Source organism: Schistocerca serialis, chromosome 8, assembly GCF_023864345.2.
Source record: "Schistocerca serialis cubense isolate TAMUIC-IGC-003099 chromosome 8, iqSchSeri2.2, whole genome shotgun sequence".
Lineage (NCBI taxonomy): Eukaryota > Metazoa > Arthropoda > Insecta > Orthoptera > Acrididae > Schistocerca > Schistocerca serialis.
Window position 1 is genome coordinate 332,921,382 of NC_064645.1, and position 26,857 is coordinate 332,948,238.

The following is a 26,857-nucleotide window of genomic DNA, read 5'->3' on the forward strand; positions in this document are numbered from 1 at the left end:
TATATAATCTATCGGAAATCTTCGAGTATCTCTAGGTCTCTTCCATGTATACAACCTTCTGTTATGATTCTTGAACCAAGTGTCAGCTATGATTAAGTTATGTTCTGTGCAAAATTCTAACAGGCGGCTTCCTCTTTAATTCACCAACTACGTTTCCTTCTCTCCCTTTTCCTACTATCGAATTCCAGTCACCAATGACTATTAAATTTTCGTCTCCCTTCACTTCCTGAATAACTTCTTTTATCTCACCATACATTTCATCAATTTCTTCGTCATCTACAGAGCTAGTTGGCATATAAACTTGTACTACTGTAGCACGCGTGGGATTCGTGTCTCTCTTGGCCACAATAATGCGTTCACTATGCTGTTTGTAGTAGCTTACCCGCCCTTCAATTTTTTTATTCATTATTAAACCTACTCCTGCATTACCCCTATTTGATTTTGTATTTATAATCCTGTATTCGCCTGACCAAAGGCTTTTTTCTCCTGCCACCGAACTTCACTAATTCCCACTATATCTAACTTTAATCAATACATTCCATACTCCGACCCGTAAAACGCCAGTTTTCTTTCTTCTGATAATATATGTGGCTAATATAATACGTTAAGCAGGGAAGGTGATGATACAAAATTTTGAAAAACACAGCCCTCAGTCGCGAACACAATTAGTTTGTAACGTAGGTTTTGGTGTCAAGGGACACCTTCTTCGGACAAAATTAAAACTAAATGGTACAGCATAACGTACCAAACAATACGAAAGCTGCCGTCATACCTGGCAGCGTCAGATAGTCAGAATTCTGTAGACTCTCAAATTACGTGTCATAGTGTTATCACTTCTATACATCTCTGTATTATGTATTAACAACATCTAGAGATATTGACACTACTGGTGTAACTTACAGGCTACGATGAACTTGACGCTTCCACTGGTGGTACTGAAACGAACTTTCTAGGAAGGCTGCACCACTTACTTATTGGAAGTATGGTGCCAAGGCTCCCTAAAAAAGTTTACAGACTCTTTCTAAATAATATCAAGATGTATAGCACGGTTATCTACCAGCGTCACATCTGCTGACACTTTAGCACAACAAAGACCACTAAAATTAAGGTGTTTTGGAGAGGTCTTTAACGTGGCATATCACTTATACCACATATTTTCGTTTCACTCGAGTATAACTTCGAAAATCCTTAACATTGTGGCTGTTTGGTTTTGCTTCTGTCAAAGACAATCGAAAGTTAAACTTTTGATAACGAGCTAACATTAGATCTTTGTACTAAAACAAAATAACATGTAAAATTCTCTGGATTATTCACTGAAATACGAAGCGTTTCAAAAAATGACCTGATCTCAAAACTCCAAATTTATTGATAAAAACATAGTATAAACTTGAGATGAATTGCAAAATACAAAATTTTAAAGTTTTAGCTATTCTATTACAAATGCATTACGTGTCGATCAGCAACAGCACGAACAACATGTAGACGACGGATAAGTTATTCATTAACTTTACACAATGTATCTGCTTTTATGGAAGTTATGGCGGCTGTTATTCTGTTCTTCACTTCTTCTATGTCACGAGGTAAAGGGGAGATAACACACTTCCCTCACGTATCCCCACAGGAAAAAATCGCAGAAGGCATGTCTGGCAATCTTGGAGGCCAAGAATGCTGGGCAGTCTCTCAGGGTCCCGTGCACTCTACCCAGCGTTGAGTCAGAGTGTCATTAAGAAACTGACGTGCGTTATTGTGCCAGTGTGGTGGGGCTCCATCTTGTGGGAAAATGAAGCCGTGGGGGTCCTCCTGAAATTGTGGACAAAGCCAAGTCTGCAACGTCACTCTGCTTTCCTGAAAAAAGAAGGGCCCGTCCACTTTTTCGCGAGGAAGGGCACTATAAACGTTCAGTTCAGGTGTGTCTTTCGTGTTCAATACTGTCATGAAGGTCCTGGAATCCATTATGCGCGCGCTATGTCGGTTGATCATCATTGAAAATTAACAGTGGTAAAAATGTATCTCTTCCATGTGCTCTAGCAGAACATTGCTGAAATCAACCTGTTTGCTTTTGTTATCAACCTGTAAAGTTGCACTAATTGTAGTCTGTATGGTTTATAGACGAAACGACGCCTTAACAGTCGACAGACAGTCGTATGAGGCACTGCCAGTTGCGTGGTTATACGGCGAGTAGACTTCCGTGGATTTTCTGAAACTCTAGGCCAGCGCCATTTAAACAACACACATTCCTTGCTGGCACATCCCATGTTTCGTAATTATCAGGTCATTCTTTTTGAAACACCTTGTATGTAAGTATTAGTTCTTTAACTGTACAAAACACACATGGGTCGCTTAGCGGCAGTTACGAAACGATAGTCTAGTCACCACTTGAGAAAGCTCACATGCATTTTTATCGAATCAGCAAAACATGTCTGGAGATTGCACGTGTCTCGTCTTGCCTGAGAAAGCATATATGCATGGTGACTCGGCGAAGTACCACACCCTTGGAGTTTGCATCAGTGCACATGCGCAATTTTTCTCAGAATTCCGAACACCTTGCGCTATTTAAATTGCCGAACGCTTTTTCCAGGTCGACAGATCCAAAGAATATGTCTTTATTTTTCTTAAGTCTTGTTTCCACTAGCAATCGCAACGCCAGAACTGTCTTCCTTGTGCCTTTACCTTTTCGAAAGCCAAAATGATAGTCATCTAACACATCCTAAATTCTGTTTTCCATTCTTCTTTATATTATTTTTGTCAGTCACTTGGAAGCATGGGAGGCTAAGCTGATTCTGCGTTACTTCTAGCACTTACCTGCCGTTGCCCAGTTCGGGATTACGTGTACGATATTTTTCCGAAATTATGGTGGTATGTTTCTAGTACCAAAGATTCCACATTCCAACTTGAATAGGGTCGTCCGTATGATCCATCAGTACGGCCTTATTTGATCAGAAGTGACCCAAAGCGCTATTACGCTCTAATACAAGATCCGCTGTGTGTTCCACGTCGCCTCCCATTGCTTCTTCTTGTACGTCATCCCTTCCCTTCGTAGAGTCTTTCCGCAAATCTGTTCTATTCGCTGCGTTTAACAATGGAATTCCCACAGCATCATCATGATAGTATAGCAGATTTATTATAACCAGTGATTATATTTTAAATGTGATATAAAAATCGTTTAAAGTGTTTTAAAAAAATCATAAAAATTTCTCACCAAACAGTATTTAAAAAACGTAATTTGCTTTGATCTGTTTTTGTGTATTTTGAGATTAGTATTAAATATATAACACCTTCGGCTGATGAGCGGTTTTATTCCCTCCCAGGCTGCCCTTTCGTGGAGGACTCAAACAATATTTTAAGAAAGTAAAAAAGAACTGTCTTATTATACGTGTGGAATATTTACACGCGGCTGACACGAAGACAGTGTCCTCTTGGAAAGATGCATTGACGCACTCCATAGTGAAGTAGGAAAAGCTACAATTTTTTAAAAATAACAACTTTGTTTCCTATAAAACATAGGGTGTATCAAAAATAAACATCTGATTTAAAAAAAAAATCATAACTATAATGTTATCTGATATAGTTGCGTGAACAACGTACTGTTGGATAGAGCAAACTCTTGACTGTTGCATGGTTCCCACTAGATAACAGCAGTGGGCGCCCACTTCGGTTCTAGTAAAATTCGGGACGACAGAAAGCGTTTTGTGTTCTACGTTTTGCGTTGTGCGGGTCAGTAATAACCGTTCAGCGTGACTTTCGTACTAGACATGGTGTGGATTCTCTTACAGCACAGAGCATTGGGCGGTGGCATCAGCAAGTCCGAGAAACTGGTTGTTTGTGTAAAGGCAAATCGCCGAGCCGTTCCTGAGTGTTGAGTGTTAGAGACAGACGTCGAACGCATCAGCCATAGTTTCACGAGAAGAACGCAGAAATCCGCGCGCCGTGCAGCACGACATCTCAACATGCCCCTGATGTCCGTCTGACGCGTGTTGCGTGACGTGTGCACATGAAACCATACAAAATTCAGCTACTGCAACCTCTTCTCTGAAGTGACAAACAACAATGCGTGGAGTTCTGTAATTTCGTTCTTGGTAAGATGGAGGATGACAATTTTCTTCCAGGCTTAGTGTTTGGTGACGAGGCAACATTCTATTTGAATGGGAGGGTGAACCCTCATAAGAGAGAATACGGGGTACGGACCAACCACATGAAGTTGTACAACACGAGAGGGACTCTCCGAAATTGAATGTTTTGTGCAGTTTCGTGGGAAAAGGTGTATGGTCCATTTTTCTTTGCCGAGAACACTGTTACAGGAGCCACATATCTCGATATGCTTGAGAATTTTCTTTTTTCACAGTTGGAGACTGACTCCAATGACTTCATTTACCAAAAGGATGGGACGCCGCCACACTGGCATTTGGAAGTGCGGGAATTTTGAAATAAAATGATTACTCAACGATGGATTGGTCGCACTGGACCAAATGATTCAGCCTTACATTACTGGCCTCCAAGGCCACCGTACCTTACTGTGTGTGATTATTTCTTGTGGAGGTTTATAAAAGACTCTGTTTATGTGCCTCCGTTACCAACAACAATGTGTGAACTGAGACATCGCATAAAGCAGCTGTAACTCAAGACATACTCGCTGCAGTGTGGGAACAATTTGAATACCGCATTAACATAAGCCGTGCATCTCAAGGGGGGCATATTGACCATCTATGAAAAGGCATGACAAAAACAATTTTTTTTTTTTTTGACATCCTGTCCATGAAATAACAAAATTCATTCAAATAGCGCGAAAATCGTTGCAGATCTGATTTGAGGCCTTGTTATCGGATATTGTTCGTTGTTCTGTAGGATTATTCATAAACTGTATTTGAACATTACGTTTCTTGTCGATACTTGGGCGCAACTCACTTTCACATTCAGCAGACCAGTCGCTTTGAGTCCTACCCTGCTTCCCAATGAAGGCCTGATACCTCAAGATACGCGAGATGCAAATGGTTCAAATGGCTCTTAGCACTGTGGGACTGAACATCTGAGGTCATCAGTCCCCTAGAACTTAGAACTACTTAAACCTAACTAACCTAAGGACGTCACACAAATCCATGCCCGAGGCAGGATTCGAACCTGCGACCGTAGCGGTCGCGCGGTTCCAGATTGAAGCGCCCAGAACCGCTCGACCGCACCGGCCGGCTGCGAGATGCAAATACAGTAACAGTCTATAAGGGAAAAGGTGACAGAGGTGATTGTAAGAAGTATAGAGGAGTACCTCTCCTGAGCATTGCTGGAAAGGTGTATACGAGGATAATCCTGAAAAGACTGGAAACTTTTGAGTGCTCGGATCTACGGCGAGTCACAGACAGATTTCGAGCTGTCGATCTACAATGACATTGTATTCACCTTGTGGCAACTATAAGAAAAGTGCCGCGAACAAAGAGTGCCATTATATGTGGCTTTTATCGATCTCAACAGTGCCTCCGACAGCGTCAGTAGGGAGGGACTCTACAGCATACTGGAAAAAATAGGATGCCCACCAACTTTGTTGTCCTTAATACGACCTTTTCATGGGACTGCGCATGGATCTGTAATCTTCGATGGCAGTACGTCTCCAACGTTCAGTGTGAACTTTGGCGTAAGAGAAGGCTATGTGTTGACACCTACACATTTCGGCATTTTCTTCTCGCTCTACTCCATGTGGCTTTTGAGAATTGAAATGTTGGTGTACACCTGCATACTAGGAAAGATGGAAGGCTTTTCAACGTCAGTCTTTTGAAGAGTAAGACAGAGCGCTATGAGATAATCGCTAGTGAACTCCTATACGCTGATGACGCTGCAGTTGTTGCGAACTCTGCAGGAGAGCTGTAAGAGCTAGTATCAAGATTTAGTCATGTATGCCACCTACTTCCGATGAGTGTAAATAGCAGAAAGACCGTAATTATAGTTCAGGGTGCTAATACTCAGCCGAATATGACATTAAATGGAACTACTCTGCAAGTCGTGGGTAACTTCTGCTATCTTGGATCCAGTACAGATTCAAACATGTTTGGTGACAAAGAGACTGATGTTCGCATTGGAAGAGCTGCTAAAACTTTTGTCAAGCTCTCTACATGCGTTTGGAAAAACAAAAACTCTCTTTGACCAATAAAATTCTTGTATATCAAACTTGTGTCCTCAGCATCCTTTTGTAGACATCGGAAGCGTCGACTAATTATGCCAAACAAGAACATCACCTTAATGCTTTCTACAAGTGATGCCTGAGATCCATCCTCAGAGTGACATGATGGAAGGACTGAGTGACAACAAAGCAGTACTATCTAAAATTAACTGCAACATCATTTCAGCTACAGTGAAACAGAGATGACTCCACTGGCTGGGACACGTCTACTGTATGGATTCTGAGAGATTGCCACGTGAGGTGGCCCTTAGAGGGATTTCTACAGCGAAAATACCTGTAGAACGTCCTGTATCGAGGTTCAAGGACGGCCGGCCGCTGTGGAAGAGCGGTTCTAGCCGCTTTAGTCCGGAACCGCGCTGCTGCTGCTGTCGCAGGTTCGAATCCTGCCTCGGGGATGGATTTGTGTGATGTCTTTAGGTTAGTTAGGTTTAGTTAGTTCTACGTCTAGGGGACTGATGACCTCGGCTGTTAAGTCCCATAGAGCTTAGAGACATTTGAACCATTTTTTTAGGTTCAAGGACGTCTGTAAACGAGATATGGACAGCTTTCGCATCAATACGAACAAGTGGGAGCCAAGGGCTAGCATGAGACCAGTGCGGTGTCATGATATATCATCTGAAATGTCTAAGCATGATGAAGGCTTGTTAGACAGATTATGGCACTAAAGGCTCCGCATTGCTACCACTGCTCCTGCCTCAGCAGCTAGATATACTTGTGACAAATGTGGCAAGAGAAGCTGTGCTGCCATTGGCTTGCTAAGCCATATGAAAAATGTAGCTCATAACCATACAGACAATGTAATATCATCTACCGAGATGTTGTGGCTATATATACAAGGTGTCCCATTTGTCTTGACCACCCTAAATAACTGCTTGTCCAGATGCAAATTACAAAATGCTTCAAGCAAATGTTCTTTAGCCGTCAGGGGGACACCAATCAGAATGATTGCCTTCGTTGTAGCTTTGTTTTTTTTACAAAGATATGAATAGCGATATGACTTTTTTAAATGGCATCCTGTATTTTTCATTCGGTAATTCATTTCCTCTCCTAAAGACCTATTCAAAAACGTATTACAGTGTACCATTCACTGTAACACAACGTTATTAATTACATGAGACAACATTGACGTTGAGGCTTCTAGAGCATGGTGCAGGTACTCGGAGTAATGGAACACATCCACGTACTGACATTGACAGAGGACAAATGTAAACATAAGTAGAATGCACACCCGTCATTCCGTCAACCCTCGTCAGTTGAAGAGTTCTGTGAGTAGAATGTACACCAACGAAGAGAAGGTAGAAATGCTGCTCATTTATGGGGAATGTAAGTTAGCAGAAAATAATTGCAATACTGTTTTCTTACGTACGGGTACATTTAGTACAGTAGTTTAGTGCTTGTAATTCCTGTTGTGTAGTGTACGCGTACAGTAAAGGCTGTCCTTCCGTCACACTGCATCGACATAACGTTTCTTGTATTGTTGTTGTTGTTGTTTTTGTTGTTGAAGGTAGGCGAAATGCTACTCGGGCAGCGAAACTGTACAGAGAGCGATATCCTGACAAGAACCCAATTTCCCGACGAATGTTTTCTCATCTTGCTGCGACGATTACGCCAACGTAATCGTCGAAGGACTTGCACAGACGATACTGCCGAAGTTACTGTTCTCACTTTCGTTGCTATGAATGCACATGTGAGCACACGACAGCTTGAACACGAGATTGGTATTCCTAAAATCAGTGCACATCGTATTCTTACACGTCAGCGGTTCCATCCTTCCAATGTACACCTACATCACGAATTGCATGGGAATGTTTTCCAGAATCGTGTACAGTTCTGTCAGTGGGCACAGGAGCAAATCCCCCCGACGCGAACTTCTTGTCCAATGTTCTATTTACCGATGAATGTTCCTTCTTAAACAAAGGATAGGTAAGTACAAAGAACAAGCATTACTGATCCGGCGACAACCCACGATGGCTTAGACAGGTGGAATATCAGCGTCAATGGAGAGTTAACGTCTGGTGTGGGATGCTTAGTACTACAAATACAAATATTGGCCCTTATTTCATCAATGGTAGTCTAAACGGCACAGCGTATGCCAACTTCCTCAGAAGAATTCTTCCCCCTCTTCTAGATGAAGTACCACTAAGAACCAGAATGCTGATGTGCTATCAACACGATGGTTGATAATATAATGCCTTGCGTGCACGTCGTTTTCCGAACCGAAGGTATCCTGCCAGATGGATTGGTCGAGGAGGAACAGTTACTTGGCCTGCCAGGTCTCCTGATTTAAATCCTCCGGATTTTTTTCTTTGATGATGTATTAAAGACGTTGTCTATTGCGAAACTCCAACTACTCCAGAGGACATGCACGAAGGCATCGTGCTTGCTTGTCATTCTCTTCAGCAGGCAACACTAGAAGCAGTAAGTATCGGTGTCCAGGATTACCACTTCGAGCACCTTTGAATACTCTACTCCTGGGCAATGGTACAGGAGAATCAAAGTCCATTTTGTGTTATGTTTTTACTTATTTTTCATTTGTTTTCTGACAACTGCAGCAAGTGGAAGAGTTTGTGATCCTGAACTCAAAGTCAGTGTTGTGTTATGTAATTAATAACGTTGTGCTTCAGTAAATGGTACACTGTGATACTTTCTTGAATAGGTCTTTAGGAGAGGAAATGAATTACCGAATGAAAAATACAGGATGCCATTTAAAAAAGTCATACCGCTATTCATATCTTTGTAAAAAACAAAGCTACAACGAAGGCAATCATGCTGATTGATGTCCCCCTGACGGTTAAAGAACATTTGCTTGAAGCATTTTGTAATTTGCATCTGGACAAACAGTTATTTAGGGTGGTCAAGATAAATGAGACACCATATATATATATATATATATATATATATATATATATATATATATATATATATATATAATCACACATTAACTGTCTTATCAAAAGTCCTACAAAGCCCCTTATTCACATTGATGTACATGCATCTTTTTAGATAAATAGTTGGGACCTTGAAAAGTAGCCAAAGTTATGTAGGTAACTGAAAGCATGAAAGCATTGCAACATGAAGATTCCATAAGCAGGGATGTCACAGCATGGGGGTGGAGCGTGCGGGGTGGGTGTAGCCTTCACAGGGCAATCACATGATGATGTCATGGCCTTGACCATAAGAAAGTCTGATTCTGATAAGAAAGTGGTGATGCTGACATAGTGTTTATGATAATTGTTAACACAATTGATATAATCCGATGTGTGATGCCAGGCAAGTATAAATATATCTCATAATTTTACATTGTAAATATTAAATAAACTGTTTTATTTAAAATCCAACTTTTGTTATTATTTGTTTCACATTCTACGATTGAGTCCATACATGGTGTTGTAATGTTGTGCTGGCGATGGAGCAGTGGGTATATTGGATTCTGCAGGAGTTCAACCAATAGCCAGTGGGTGGCAGCTGACGTGGAAGACAGTGATTATTGAAATGGTTTGCTAATAAATGTGATGATGAATTTGTACTCACTGTTGTATTTGATATCAAGCTATGAACATCTACATTTATATTCTGTCAGATACGTGTGTAATGGTGATTCTTGTTATTCAAGATACAGTACGAAGGAGTATGGAAATACCTCAAACGTAAATGATAAATTAGTTTGGAGCTACATAATATATCAGAACATACAGTCAAAGGACGATTTATTATCCAACTGTAATGGAATTCATTAGAGCTCAGACGAAGTGTAGGAAAGTTGTAAATGAATGATAAGACGTTTTATGAAGTGACAGCAATACCCCTGAGAGTGAATATGGAATGAACTTGGATGATTAATTGGCTCATCACTGTTACATCGCATGTTTGACTTCTAATGGAATGTTAGGTACTGTCTGACTCAATTAATAGTCATTTGCTATATGCAGAACAACGACGAAAAGTTTCCAATTCAGTTTGCGAGAATTATGGGTGGAGAGAACTTGAACTGTTAACATTTAACTTGGATAAGGGTTACCGAAACTAACTTTGAATGCTATAGGTTTATTGAGTCAGTTTAATCTCTGTGACAAATACTGAAATGGAATTTGTGTACCAATGCTTACAATTCTTGGTGGGCACATTATCTCTGACTGCACTTTATATTTGGTTTAAACATTGGTTATTAACCTATATTAACTGAGCTTGTAGCCTGAAAGTTAAAGAAGGCAGTTCTGTAAGTGTCTCTGTGCTCTGAAAAGAATGTTGTTTAAATTCTTCCGTACTCTGAAAAGGCTTATCAGAAGAAATTATCATTATAAATGTACATGGAAAAATAAATGCCAACCACAGATTAACGGACTATTTGAACATCGATTTACTGAGACTTTACTTGTTTCACGAAATTGCAAATTGTTTTCTCTCACAGAATTCAGCATACTGTCCAAAATATTCCTGGTTGTAGTTCTTCCTAGCAAAAAAGGTTTTGATATTGAAAAACTGGACATAAAAGAAGAAGAACTAAATGCATGAAGATTAATGTGGGTTTGTTTTGTTCCTGGTTAGACTATGTTCGTGTACCTAAGGTGTGGCGACTATGCTCACAACTGTATAAGGAATAAAAAGTTCTTATCCATTTAAGAATTTCGTCGTAGAAAGCCCGTAGTTGACGTCAGGAGCGAGTCGGAACAGCTCAAGGGAGCACTTCTCGCCCCAGAACTGGCAGTGATCCACTACTCACGCACCTCGCTTGAGAGAATAAGAAAGTGAAGGAACACGAGAACTATCGCAGAGGCACGAACTGCGGGAAAGAGGACAGGCGAGTACTGAAACGCTTCCGTTGCTCAGTCGGCTGTGATTAACAAATGGGAGAGAACGATTGCCGAAACGGATCGAGTGGGGGAGAAAACACATGAGAATGAAACATTTCAGGCAGTAACGAAACAGTAACTACAGTCTCGTGGAATACTCGCTTCTCAGTAACAAATACGTACTACGTGCAGCAGCCCTGCTCGTGAGCGCCTCGAGCTGTGTGGGTGGGGGAGGGTCCTCGGCTCACCTGACACTCGTAGGTACCGTTGTCGTGCCGCTGGACGTGCCGGATGCGCAGGCTCCAGTCGCGGCCGGAGTGCGAGCTGAGCACGCGGAAGCGGCCGTCGCTGGTGAAGCTGGCGGCGCCCCACGTCAGGATGTGCCAGTCGCGTCGCCGCACCCACGCCACCTGCAGCGTGAAACACACACAGCTTGTCTCAGGAGGACGCACCACCGCGTACACAATGAGCACTACTCCACAACAGAATCGTACTGAGGTGACCTTGAGCCCCTGGAGAACTATCGAAGGTGCGCCTGACCCCCCCCCCTCCCTCTTCATAAAACTACTATATTGCAAATTTTTCGTTTATTTAACTTGAAGCGTTTATGAAAAATATGCTGATGTGCAAAACTTACACTGCAATGAGAAACTAAAACAGGTCTATTGGGAGTTTGTTATTTGCATTTCTGGAATTTGTACTGATTATGGATGTCTCAGACGCTAAGCGACAATTTTGAATCGCTTATTATTCGCGCAGAGCCTTTGCTCAGAGTAGCTGTGTCACTAGAAGATGAGCACGTATTGGTTAAAAACAGTCTTGGTTGAAATTTTAGTTTTTATTTTTCAACTATGCGTTTCGCCTTATTTAGGCATCTTCAGGTTATCTTAATTTGGTATTTCTTAGAAGGATCCTTTAGTCAGTGTAGCCAAAGGGCAGCCTTTGGCTACACTTACTAAATGATCCTTCTAAGAAATACCAAATTAAGATAACCTGAAGATGCCTAAATAAGGCGAAACGCGTAGTTGAATAATAAAAAACTAAAATTGCAACCGAGGCTGTTTTAACCAATACTGTTAAGCACTGGTTTGCTATATGCCACATATGGATTGAAAGATGAGCATGTTTTTGTGACCGCTGCATGGCAGCGAGGAGCGCGGAAGTTCAATCGTTAGAATGGAGTAGTGAGAAAGACACCGAGCAGGGGACCCGTGGCAATGTAGACGTAAAGTGTGCATCTGTGTTTAAGTAAAACCAATTGTACTTGAATATTGTGTAACAGAGGAGCAGGATCTGATTAGTGATTTAGAATGAAAAGAGTCTGAAGAGGAATGGGAGTAATATTTTTATTTATTGACTCTGCAGTCGCGAGTATCATTGTTGAATGATTCATCCATATCAAAGACGCTTAAATTTTTCATTAAAAATTGAGTTATTTTCACTGTAAGGTATTTTTCATGTCTATTAATGATTTGTCTAACGTTTGTGTCAGTCAGAATTTGATATCAATGTTGCCCTTTGTCAATGTCAATGAGTGTTGTAACAAATTTCGTACAGGTAATAATAAATGAGATAATTCAAAAACAGTTTGTTAACGTAATGTTTCACCTAAGCGCATTGTCCACGTCGTCGATCCAATTCAGTTTTATGTAAAGTGTGGCTCACTCAATGATTGATATGAAATATTTTACTTGTTGTCTGGAGCATTGCACTAAGCACTCAGCAACTGTAGTTAGAAACTTGCAACTGGCGCGGAGAGAGCAGCAAGCACCGCGTTTTTAAGCAATTTCATTACGAGGTAAGATATTTTCCTTTCAGGATCAGTTTGCTACGAAAATTATCAACGCACAGGAACCATTTCATGAACAGCATTATTACACAAATCATTGAAGCATAGGAACCACTTTGTTTAATTAAAGGGATTAATAGTAAAGTTCAGGATTTAATCAGTTTGAACATTTTATTAGAAAGATTATAAAACAGGGCCAAATTCATATTGTATTCCCGCAGTTGGAAATGCACAAAGTCACTCAAACAATAGCAAAGTTACAACCAACCAACCAACCAAGCCGGTGTGAAGTAACAAATCAAACGTAAATAAATTATTAAAGGAAACTTTCGAAACGTCATGGGACATCTCCTACTATCGTGTCGGATCCCTTTTTGATGGTGTCCTGCAACAGCTCGATGTGGCATGGCCTCAGCAATTCGATGGAAGTCCCTGTAGAAATCCTGAGCCCTGCTGCCTTTATAGCCGCCCATAATTGAGAAAATATTGCCAGTGTAGGATTTTGTGCACCAACTGACCTCCCGATTATGTCCCTTAAATGTTCGATGGGATTCATGTCGGACGATCTGGGTGGTAAAATTCAAACCAATGGTGTGTTTTGAGGCCCGATGACATGGAACAGTTTCTTCCGTAAAAACTCCATCGTTGTTTGGCACCATGAAGTCCATGAACGGCTGCAAATGGTCTCCGAGTAGCCTAACATAACAATTTCCTGTTAATGATCCACGTAAGCACAGCCTACACCATTACAGGGCCACCACCAGCTCGCCAGTGCCTTGCTGACACCTTGGGTCATGGTTTCGTGGGGTCAGCATCACGCTCGAACTGTACCATCAGCTCTTACCAACTGAAATCGGCACTCATCTGACTAGGCCACGATTTTACAGTCGTCTTGGGTCAAACTGATATTGTCACAAGACGAGGAGACGCCCCACCCCCCATTCTTCTCCAGAATAGGCCCATGCTATTCCTGCCTGTCGTAAGAGGCGACTAAAAGCAGTTCTCAATCTTTTGGCTTAATAAGTTATTGTCACCTTTCTGGGTTTGACCTATGTCTTCCCAAATTTGTCCGAACTGTGGATCATTTAGGGAAGGATGCATCAAGTGGTGCACATTTTGTCAGTAGTGTGATTAGATCTTCTACACCTCTTATTGTTATGGCTCTGTCGCTTCATCCGCAGTTCAGCTATATGGGCGAGGACGCCTTCTGGGGTACGTCATCTTCTTCTGATGTCCACTGTCCTCTTTTGCCCCCATGACAATATTGGATTTCTTTGAACCCTATACGCAGCAGGGAGCCTGTCCATAGTGAAGGGGTCGTCATGGGCCCTCTTGGTTGTAGTCCCCTGCCTAAACAGGTATCATATTACTAATGCCTCAGCTGCATCTTCCACATGTATTCCAAGGAGTAGTTTCCCATCATCTTGCGGCATCAGAAGTCCTGGAAAGAATCATTGTGGCAGGTAGCCTTTGCTATGACTGGGTGGCGCATGTAGGGAGGGCCCCTGATTGGAGTGAGTGGCATCAGGGCAGATAACCTGCAATGAAACACACATTCATCTTTTGCTGGGAATCAAATGGCTACAGCAGTCTCTAAGAAAGGGAAGGTAGAGTACCTCTAAGAAAGGGAAGGTAGAGTACAATGCTGCGACTTATGACCCCATGTTGTTCCCCTCTCTAGGTACCCCATGGGAGAAATGTAGGGTATGGAAAGAAGAGCGCCATATTCGCCTCATTATTTATTGTCTACCAGAACTGATGGGGACTCCTTTCTGGATATGAAGCCACTATATTTTATTAAATACCTAGAGTATAGGTTTGGGGAAGTGACAGTGCTACCAAAAATGCACAATGAGTCACTCCTGCTTCAGATGGCATCCACAGCCCAGTTGTGGGCATTACTCGCCTGAGACAAGCTCGGTGATATTCCCATTTCAAACAGTCATCATAACAGCCTCAACATGGTCCAGGGCCGGTCGGGGTTGCCGAGCAATTCTAGGCGCTACAATCTGGAACCGCGTGACCACTATGGTCGCAGGTTCGAATCCTGCCTCGGGCATGGATTTGTGTGATGTCCTTAGGTTCGTTAGGTTTAAGTAGTTCTAAGTTCTAGGGGACTCATGACCTCAGCAGTTACGTCCCATAGTGCTCAGAGCCATTTGAACCATGGTCCAGGGAATTGTTTCCCATCGCGATCTTCTGCCGAACTTCGACGAAGAGCTACATGTCAATTTAGAATGATGGGGAATTCACTTCATCCAGTGCATCTAGAGGGGGCCTAAAGACAATAGGGTTACGACTGGTGCCGTAATCTTGGCCTCTGAGGGTGATTCGTTACCTGAAAAGGTCAAGATGATGGTTTACCATTGTGTGTCAAACCATACATCCCTTCCCCTATGCGATGCTTTAAGTGCTGGAAGTTCAGGCACATGTCTTCCTGGTGCACTTCCAGTGCCACATGTAGAGATTGCAGACGCCAACTGCATCCAAGTACTCCATGTGCCCTGTGCCCCTCCTCCCACCTCTGTCAACAGCAGAGATCATCATTCCCCCTGCTCGCCAAACTACACGGTACTGGCTGACTTACCAAGAGGCTAAACAGAAGTATGAACAGCTGCACTTAATTCACTTGACGTCTTCATATGCTGCATCTGCATCGCCATCACCCTCACTGGCTATGGTAGACCCCAAGTCCCTGCATCATATAGTAGGCCCTCAGGGCCACCCGAATACTTCTGCACCTATGGTGGTTGGGGCACCTCTTCTTCCATTAGTCCCAAAGCACCTACTTTGGGAACAATACCCTATCAAACGCTGGGGACATAGGTTCCCACAACCAAGCTGGAGAAGCAAATACCTCGTCGGGCTCCTCTCACATGGATGGGGTCCATTGGACTCTCCCTTCCCAGATCTCTGCAAAGTGGGCACTAGCCAGTGGCTGAAGGAGCCACTTGCTGCTGGTCAAAGGGCTTCACACTTTTTCTCTGTCCCTGACGCTACTTCAGGGAAGCACTACCTGCAAGCCCCTAAAGAGCAACGAAAAGGCAAACTGATGAAGAAGAAATCGGTTAAGAACCATGAGCCTCTGATGGCCCCCACACCACCACTCCCTAATAGTTGTGCATCGGAGGACGAGGTAGAGATTGTAGTTTCCCCAGAGTATCTAGATCTTGCCAATGCCTCAGACGCTATGGTCCAGGATACCAGCACTCAACCAATGATGGCAGGTGACCCTGAGGCATATCCTGCATCTTTGGTCCCTTCATGCCTTCCCAGACAACTGACATCATTATCCTTCAGTGGAACTGTGGCGGTTTTTTCTCCCAGCTGGCTGAGTTACAACGACTTTTAAGTGTTACACCGGGCTTTTGCGTTGTCTTTCAGGAAACCCCACCCTTCATGATATTGGGGGTGCTACAAAAACTGTAGTGACTGTTAGTTGTAGTCTGTATCTATGTCCTTACCCCTGTCTGTACCGAAACTGTATCCCTTCAAACACTTTTCAAAGCTGTGGCTGTCAGGATGAGGACAATGCAGGAAATTACCACCTGCAACATCTACCTTTCTTCAGATGGCGAACTGCTGCACCATGTCTTGGCTGCACTATTTTCCCAAATTCTCCCACCTTTTCTGCTCTTGGGTGATTTTAACGCCTATAGCCCTTTGCAGGGTAGAACCTAGGTCACTTGCTGTGGTAAAGGTGTTGAGGATACACTAACTCAACTAGACCTTTGCCTCCTAAATGCATGTGCCCCCATCCATTTCAGTGTAGCACAGGGCACATACTCGGTCACTGATCTCTCGGTTTGCAGTCCTGGTCTTTTCCCATCTATCCACTATAGAGCTCATGACGACTTGTATGGTAGTGACCACTTTCCGCTTTTCCTGTTCCTTACCCAGCATCACTCCTCTGGGTGCCTGGCCAGATGGCCTCTTACGAAGACTGACAGGATGCTTTCACCTCCGCCACCACTGCTGAATCTCTGTTGCTTGGCAGCATCGATGAGGTGACCCACACCATCACTACTACCATTGTTGCCGCAGGTGAATCAGCAATCACTTGTTCCTCAGGTTGTCCCCAGCGAAAGTCAGTGCCCTGGTGGTCGCTGGAAATCGCTGCGACCACTAGAGACCATAGACGGGCCTTCCAATGTCATAAGTGCCACCTGTCCCTGGAGCACATCATTGCCTTGAAACAGCTCTGAGCCCAGGTCCGCCATTTCATTAAACAATTGAAGTATGAATGTTAGGAATGATATGTCTCGATCACTGGAACGCAAACCTCTCCTTCCAAGGTTTGCACCAAGTTCAGATGCCTTTACAGGTATCAAGACCCTGCAGGTACAGTATACCTGCAGCTATGTCTGTCGATCCCGACGCAATGCAGAGTGTCTTGCTGAGCATTATTCTTGTACCTCTGCATCTGAGAATTACTACGCTGCCTTTTGTCTTCTAAAACAGTGGATGGGCCACCCTGTGCCGTATAATGCTCCCTTCAGTGAGTGAGAATTTCTCAGTGTCCTTGTCGATTTCCTGACACGTCCCTGGACCAGACTGCCTCCATTCCCTGATGATTATACATATGTCAGCGGATTACTAGCGCCTCCTCCTTGCTGAATTCAACTGCATGTGGAGAGATGGCTAATTCCCGTCGAAATGGTGGCAAAGTATCATCGCTCCAGTGCTAAATCCTGGTAAGAATCCGCTAGATGTGGATAGCTATCGTATTATCTGTCTCACCAACGTTCTGTGCAAGCTGCTCGAACATATGACGAATCGGCGGCTATGTTGGCTCCTTGAGTCTCAGAGTCTTCTGGCTTCATCCCAGGGTGGTTTTCGCCAAGGGCGCTCCAGTACTGCCATCCGAACAGCCTTTTCCCGGCATCAACATCATATTGCATCATCTTGGACCTGACAAAAGCCTACGATACCATTTGTTGACACCAGGTTCCCGCTACTCTGCATGAGTGGGGTCTCTGTGGCCTGCTCCCGATTTTTATATGCAACTTTTTGTCACTCTGCACTTTCAGAGTTTGAGTTGGTGCTTCACACAGTTCATCCCACAGCCAGAAGAATGGGGTTCTGCAGGGCTCTGTACTGAATGTACCACTATTTTTAATTGCTATTAATGGTCTCACAGCAGCAGTGGGGTCCTTAGTCTCTTCCTTCTTATATGGTGAGGATTTTTGTATTTCCTTCTGTTCCTCTTCTATTGGTGTGGCTGAACATCGACTGCAAGGAGCCATACCACAGGTGCAGTCCTGGGCCCTCACTCATGGCTTTCAATTCTCAGCTGCCAAGACTTGTGTCATGCACTTCTGTCGTTGTCACACTGTCCACACACATCTGAAACCTTACCTCAATGACTAACTACTTACTGTAGTAGAGATTTACTGCTTTTTGGAACTTATCTTCAATGCCCACTTGACTTCCCCATCTTCGTCAACTTAAGGAAAAGTGCTGGTGGCATCTTAATATCATTCGATGCCTGAGCCACACTGACATGGTTGTTGATCCCCCTACACTGTTACAGCTGTAAAAAGCCCTTGTGCAGTCCCACATTGATTATGGGAGCCTGGTGTATGGTTTAGTATCGTCCTCAGCGTTGTAGCTGGCTTGTGACAGGAGCTTTCCAAATGTGCCCAGTGAACAGTGGCATTCCTCCATTGAGAATCAGGCGACAACAGCTGCTTGCAAATTATGCTGCGCACATTCTTAGTTCACCTCACCATCCCAATTACCATCTCCTTTTCCCTAACACAGCGATCCATCTCTCACAATGGCAGCCCAGATTGGGTATTCCAATTTGAGACCATGTCCGGTCACTTCTTATTGCACTAGGCACTTTCCCTCTACTATCTTTCCTGCAGGTCCACTCACATACACCTTCTACATCTACATCTACATTGATACTCCGCAAGCCACCCAACGGTGTGTGGCGGAGGGCACTTTACGTGCCACTGTCATTACCTCCCTTTCCTGTTCCAGTCGCGTATGGTTCGCGGGAAGAACGACTGTCTGAAAGCCTCCGTGCGCGCTCTAATCTCTCTAATTTTACATTCGTGATCTCCTCGGGAAGTATAAGTAGGGGGAAGCAATATATTCGATACCTCATCCAGAAACGCACCCTCTCGAAACCTGGCGAGCAAGCTACACCGCGATGCAGAGCGCCTCTCTTGCAGAGTCTGCCACTTGAGTTTATTAAACATCTCCGTAACGCTATCACGGTAACCAAATAACCCAGTGACGAAACGCGCCGCTCTTCTTTGGATCTTCTCTATCTCCTCCGTCAACCCGACCTGGTACGGATCCCACACTGATGAGCAATACTCAAGTATAGGTCGAACGAGTGTTTTGTAAGCCACCTCCTTTGTTGATGGACTACATTTTCTAAGCACTCTCCCAATGAATCTCAACCTGGTACCCGCCTTACCAACAGTTAGTTTTATATGATCATTCCACTTCAAATCGTTCCGTACGCATACTCCCAGATATTTTACAGAAGTAACTGCTACCAGTGTTTGTTCCTCTATCATATAATCATACAATAAAGGATCCTTCTTTCTATGTATTCGCAATACATTACATTTGTCTATGTTAAGGGTCAGTTGCCACTCCCTGCACCAAGTGCCTATCCGCTGCAGATCTTCCTGTATTTCGCTACAATTTTCTAATGCAGCAACTTCTCTGTATACTACAGCATCATCCGCGAAAAGCCGCATGGAACTTCCGACACTATCTACTAAGTCATTTATATATATTGTGAAAAGCAATGGTCCCATAACACTCCCCTGTGGCACGCCAGAGGTTACTTTAACGTCTGTAGACGTCTCTCCATTGATAACAACATGCTGTGTTCTGTTTGCTAAAAACTCTTCAATCCAGCCACACAGCTGGTCTGATATTCCGTAGGCTCTTACTTTGTTTATCAGGCGACAGTGCGGAACTGTATCGAACGCCTTCCGGAAGTCAAGAAAAATAGCATCTACCTGGGAGCCTGTATCTAATATTTTCTGGGTCTCATGAACAAATAAGGCGAGTTGGGTCTCACACGATCGCTGTTTCCGGAATCCATGTTGATTCCTACATAGTAGATTCTGGGTTTCCAGAAATGACATGATACGCGAGCAAAAAACATGTTCTAAAATTCTACAAGAGATCGACGTAAGAGATATAGGTCTATAGTTTTGCGCATCTGCTCGACGACCCTTCTTGAAGACTGGGACTATCTGTGCTCTTTTCCAATCATTTGGAACCCTCCGTTCCTCTAGAGACTTGCGGTACACGGCTGTTAGAAGGGGGGCAAGTTCTTTCGCGTACTCTGTGTAGAATCGAATTGGTATCCCGTCAGGTCCAGTGGATTTTCCTCTATTGAGTGATTCCAGTTGCTTTTCTATTCCTTGGACACTTATTTCGATGTCAGCCATTTTTTCGTTTGTGCGAGGATTTAGAGAAGGAACTGCAGTGCGGTCTTCCTCTGTGAAACAGCTTTGGAAAAAGGTGTTTAGTATTTCAGCTTTACGCGTGTCATCCTCTGTTTCAATGCCATCATCATCCCGTAGTGTCTGGATATGCTGTTTCGAGCCACTTACTGATTTAACGTAGGACCAGAACTTCCTAGGATTTTCTGTCAAGTCGGTACATAGAATTTTACTTTCGAATTCAATGAACGCTTCACGCATAGCCCTCCTTACGCTAACTTTGACATCGTTTGCTTCAGTTTGTCTGAGAGGTTTTGGCTGCGTTTAAACTTGGAGTGGAGCTCTCTTTGCTTTCGCAGTAGTTTCCTAACTTTGTTGTTGTACCACGGTGGGTTTTTCCCGTCCCTCACAGTTTTACTCGGCACGTACCTGTCTAAAACGCATTTTACGATTGCTTCATGGTCCATGCTTCGGCCACAGCTTCGTCTGGACCTATCACATGGCCCAAAATAGTTAGTTCCACCTGAGGCCCTCTGCTGGCAATTTTTCTTTATTCTCGGCACGTTCCCAATCTCAGAAATAGTCTACACCGATGGCTTGATGGTCGACGGTCACGTTGGCTTCACTTACGCTTACGCTGGACGCACTGAACAGTGTTCCTTGCTGGATGGCTGCAGTGTTTCCAAGAAATAATCTACACAGAAGGCTTGATCGTCAATGGTCACATTGGCTTTGCTTACCCTTATGCTGGACGAACTGTACAGTGCTCCTTGCTGGATGTCACCAGTGGTTTCACTGCAGAATTGGTAGCCATCTCCTGCGCTCTTGAGCATATCCGCTCCTGTGCAGGTGAGTCCATCATCATCTGTAGTGACTCCTTAAGCTACCTACAAGCTCTCGATCGGTGCTTCCCTCGCCATCGTTTGGTAATGACTATCTAATAGTCTCTCTATGCCCTCAGAAACAGTGGACATTCAGTGTCCTTCATTTGGACGCCAGGACATGTTGGGATTCCAGGAAATGAACTTGGTGACAGGTTGGCCGATCAGGCTACCGGTAAACCACCTCTGGAGATCGGCCCGCTAGAGACTGATCTCTGATTGTTCTTACGCCGGTTTGTCTTCAGGATCTGAGACACTGAATGGCACATTCTCAGTACACAAAATAAACTACGTGTTATCAAAGACACAATGAACGTTTGGCAGTCAGCCACGCAAACCACTCGCAGGGACTTCGTTGTCCTTTGTTGGCTCTGCATTGGCAATACTTGGCTAACTTATGGTCACCTCCTCCGTCGTGAGGACCCACCTAAGTGTCGTTGTGGTTCCCACTTGACTGTCGTCCACATCTTGTTGGACTGCACAATTTTTGCCGCTCTGTGTCGGACTTTCTCGCCGCACTGCCAACGCTGCTGGGAGAGAATGCCTCAACAGCTGATACAGTTTTACGTTTTATTCGTGAGGGTAGTTTTTATCAGACAATCTAAGAGTTGGCCTCTGGCCTTCTCTCCCAGGCCCTCAACCTCCCTCTATTTTAGCTCTTCCTCACCCTTTCTTTGTTGTTTGCTCGCCTTAGTATTCCTCTAGCCTTGTGTTTTGGTGTGTGATTTTAATGTGTTGCAGAGCGGCTGGCTCATACTTTTTTCTTCTTGCGACTATCGAGCTCCGTTCATCTGCCGCTTTTTTCCCCTTTTTGTGCACGTTCACTCCTTTTGCATTGCCACTTTCATTTTCTCTTTCAGTGTGTTTTCCAGTTCGTTTTCCGCCGTTTTTACTTACCAGACTCTTCTGGGGACTGGTTTTACTGCGCGACCTGTTTAATAGGAAAGAGGAACTGATGACCCTGTAGTTGTGTCCCTTTCTCTCCAAACTAACCAACTAACCATCCCGAGATGCTCTGCAGGCGATGTCGTGTTATTAGCAAATCCACTCACGTCGGTCGCCTGCTGCCATAGGTCCATTAACACGAAATATTGCTGAATTGTACTAATGGATACCTTCGTCGTACGTCCTACATTGATTTCTGCGTTCATTACACGCAGTGTTGCTTGTCTGTTAGCAATGACAACTCTACGCAAACGCCGCTGCGTTGTCCATGGTGCCAAGTAATGCCTCAAATTTGGTGTTCTACGCAAACTCTTCACACTATGGATCTTGGAATACTGAACTGCCTAACGATTTCCAAAATAGCATGTCCCAAGCGTCCAGCACCAACTATCATTCCGCGTTCAAAGTCTGATAATTCCCATCGTGCGGCCATAATCACGTCGGAAACGTTTTCACCTGAATCATCCGTGTACAAAAGCCAGCTCTGCCAATGCGCTGCCCCTTTATACCTTGTACGCGGCTTCTGTACATGTGCATATTTCCACCCATATTTTCGAAAGATTTAGTTTGATAAGTTACTGCCATATCTCCTGTCTGTATAAAATTACGGGACGTCCTATCTGGAACATCCGCAGTGTACAAGTTAAATAATAAGAGTGCCACTACAGAACGCTGCGGGAGTCCATTGTTGAGCGCTATGCATCTGCTAGTCATGCTGTTAAGCGTTAATCTAATTTTTCTTAGAGGTAAAATGTTTTTCATCTGTTTATAAATCTGGTTGTATGAGTTTTTTCTATTTGTTGGTACAGTAGGTCATTCCTGCATCTCATATAGTATGCTGATTTTAGATCCACCACGACAACTCCCGTTCCTTCTTATCCTGACAGCACTTCTCGTTAAAAGTTATGAAGACCAGGACTAAATCAAAGAAATTTCTTTTAGGTCTAAGACCGCTTGTTTCATCGGTGAGGTTCTGTATATGGCGAGAGTCTGATCACACTAATGGTGGGTGGTGACCATCTTTAGTACATCACATCGTGGCAATACAGAACAAAGAAGCAATTTGAAATAGAACGATCGCCTGGAATCAGTATTAGGGAAGCCGACTGTAAGATACAGAGACATGATGAAAGACGTGCTTGTAGGATCGTAACACGTCCATATAGCCCACACGAAAATGTAACAAAACTGTAACTTCCTGACAGATTAAAACTGTGTACCGGACTGGGGTTCGAACCTGGGACATCTGACTTTAGCGATCAAGTACTCTACCAAATAAGCTCAGTCGGTACAGCACTAACACGAAAAAAAGTCTCAGCTTCGAGTCTCGGTCTCAGTCGGTAGAGCGCTTGCCTCCGAAATGCAAAGGTCCGAAGTTCTAGTCCTGTTCCTGCACACAGTTTTAAGGTTCCAGGAAGTTTCTAATCAGTTCACACGACGTTGCAAGGTGAAAATTCGGACTGTAACACAAATACTATGGGAACGTAAGTGGGAATCCTTGAAAGACGACGTGGTTGGCACGAAACCTTACAGAACCTGTGCTGTAAGGTGATCTTGCGACCACCATGCTGTCACCAATGTAAATCTTGCGTAGGCATCGTGAGACATAGATGAGAGACTAGGGCGCTTACAGAGGCATTTAGACAGTCATATTTCCTTCGCTCAATAAGAGAATGGAAAAGAAAAGAAAATTGATAGTGATATACGAATTAGGCTCAATGATGGTATGTGTAGTGGCTTGGGGAGTATGTACACAGATGACCCAAAACATGTAGACCTCCTACTCAACAGCATGTTGGTCCCCTTTTGGAACGCAATACTGCAACGAGCCTGCACGGCATGGATTCGACAAGTCTTTGGATGGGTTCCGGAGTACACTACATCTATGGTCCATAGCATGCTAACACGACAGTACTGGCGAGCCCCTGCAACACAGCTACTACTGGTAACCCCATATGCTCGACCCGTCGAAAAGCAGGCAACCGCAGGGCAACCGTATTGTACACAGCACGCAAACCAGCCACACACACACCCTACACTGTGAGCTGATCTATGACCGATTGCCCTCTAATGCATGACGAACTTGAACTGTTACAGGGACGCAGCAACTGCAGCAAGCCCTACAACGAGCTTCCGCAACGACAGAGGTAACGATGCACGATACCTCGCACTAACATAACCACACCTTTCATGCACTGTCGCAGCTAGCAAGCCGCTACTGCCCTTACTACCCGTTCCACTGTCACAGAGGTTGTTTTCCCTTGACGCTTGCCTTGGCATTTTTTTATCTGCCCTTACAACCGCTACCCTTCGATCGCTTTCGTCCACTTTCTATCTCCTGATGGACCAAGTAAATGAGTAATCTTACCCAAACGCATGGATAACATCACAGCCCGCATCCTGTGACTCCTGACTCAAAACCTAACATGTTATACGGAGGTTCAAATGGCTCTGAGCACGAGGCAGGATTCGAACCTGCGACCGTAGCGGTCGCGCAGTTCCAGACTGAAGCGCCTAGAACCGCTCGGCCGGCTTATACGGAGGTGACAGTAGAACTTTTGGTTTGGTCACCACGTCTGTGTGGGCGTGGAGGGGCCCCATCCTTTATATTTGCCCCGGTTGCGGACTTTATTAGAGTACACTACTAGGGACAGACTTTATTAATACCGGTTTAGATAGTGTCTTGCGCACAGATTACAGTGGCGTATCGTAAGGCTGTTTCTGCGTCAGGAGTCATTTCGGTGCAGAAATTAATCACCGGTAATTCCTGCATTACCATACCACCGTGGCCTTTCGTATTGTCTACATACAGGTCTCGCAATTTACATAAATTACGGGCCGGTGGTTTGAGGATGCGGTATGAAGGCGGTGCCTTATAAACGGCCCAGATGTGTTCCATCACATTCATATCAGACGAATTTGGTGGTCAAGACATCAACGTGAGTTCACTATCAAGCTATTCAAACCAGTGTAGCATAGCCCGTTCCGTGATTATGCCCGAAATACTCTATCGCTGCATACGACTCTTGGTTCGTTCCTGTTCTTTATTGACGATCTCCTGTTCTTCCAGGTCAAAGTATCCTCCTAAGAATCCCTTGTTCCAAGAATTCTAACCTTTCCGCTGCTTAAGGGAGAATTTCAGTCAGGTAACGTTTTAATTTCGCATTGATCGAATGAGTCTTCTAATTTTAGGTATTCGTAGTGAGTTCGTATGCTAAATTAATCTAGTTTATTCGTATTCCCACAGCTTCCCTATTCCGTCAGATATGTTTCTACCACTTGTACGATGTATTTAAATGTATCCACCTTCTGAATTTTCCTAAAAATCATCCATCCAGCAACTGTCTTGCTGATCGTCATATGGTGATATATAAACTCACTTTCAAAAATGGTTCAAATGGCTCTGAGCGCTATGGGACTTAGCGTCTGAGGTCCAGTCCCCTAGAACTTAGAACTACTTAAACCGAATTAACCTAAGGACTTCACGCACAACCATGCCCGAGGCAGGATTCGAACCTGCGACCGTAGCGGTCGCGCGGTTCCAGACTTAAGCGCCTAGAACCGCTCGGCTACACCGGCCGGCTAAACTCACCTTACTACTCTTTGTTTGTTAATAACACGTGTCAGTTTTCGCTACAGACAGTTCTTCTAGCTTTAACTGTCTCTTCACGGACGACCCAATAAACGATATTTCAGCGAATATAGGCAATTGATTACCTATGGACGTCTAATCACTTTCTCACAGAAGTTTCTTCTTCGGAATGGGATCGGCGGCCTGTAGTTTTTGAGCAACCTCAAAGAGAGCGCTCTACGTCGCTGCTAAACAGGTAGGACGTCTAGGGCTAATCATGTCTCCTACTAAATCATTCGCAGTGTGCGGAAGAGATTTTTTTACTTTTTCTTAAATATTTATCTTCTATTTCTGCCATTGTCTAGTTACTTATTATGAACACCGTTGTACGCAGTCACTAAATGATCAAGTTTTATCTTGTTCAGTAAACTTTCCGGTACCCAGATTATAATATACACTCTCATTTTTCATTAATGCTCAAATACTGGAAACTAATGGAAAGAACCCCTGTTTTAGTAGTGTCATCTAGCATTTGCCAGTTCATATTTTATCCTAATCTCGTCACCATTTTCTCCCGTGCACCGAAAAGTATCTGTGTAGTATGAGCCATATCGGATATCTAATCTGCTATCAGATCTCAAAAATATTACATATATTTTTACAGTAAAGACAATTATTTACTTTGTATAAAAATGGACCAGAGAATTCGTAGAATAGCGATCAAAAAGCTTCCGTTTGAGGGCGTTGCTGCGACGTATATGCAGTGTTGCACGACTCCCATCCTGGTAAATAAGTATCGGCAGGTAGGACCAACGTGCTGTTATTCTTTTCTTCTCTGACGAATGACGAACATTGGCAGACATTCATCGGAGAATGAACGTTTCTTATGGGGCAGCATGTCTGTCGAACACTATCATCGTGGAACGATGCGCCAAGTGCCGTGCTGGTCGCGAGTCGACACAAGACGGCGGTCAATCTGGGAGGCCAACCTCATTCGTGGCTATTTGCCTGAAGCACCTGATGCGTATCAGTGTTGAAGGCAATACGTTGCTTGAGTGTAATGTTGCAGATAACGAAAGCTGGTGTGACAATAGGAGCTGCTGCTTCATAACAACAAATGTCACCATATCGCAAATGTCGTAAAGCAGAGGTTACGCCAACTCAAGTGGGAGACACTCGAGTTTCTGCTTTGTCCTGATTTCGCCTCAAGCGATTACCACCCCTTCGGTCCCTTAAAAAGGGCCTTTAAGGGTCGACGATTCCTGTCGGAAGAGGATATGCAGCAAGCAATTACGAA

At 43.9% G+C, this 26,857-nt stretch overlaps 1 protein-coding gene across 1 annotated transcript in view; it reads right to left on the reverse strand.

The window, feature by feature from the left end:
- Positions 1–26,857, reverse strand: part of LOC126417004 (hemicentin-1-like) — a 140,389-nt gene that overhangs the window by 107,160 nt on the left and 6,372 nt on the right. Inside the window, exon 2 of the mRNA XM_050084891.1 lies at positions 11,202–11,363. Coding sequence (XP_049940848.1) covers positions 11,202–11,363 — 162 coding nt within the window. The remainder of the gene's footprint in view (positions 1–11,201; positions 11,364–26,857) is intronic.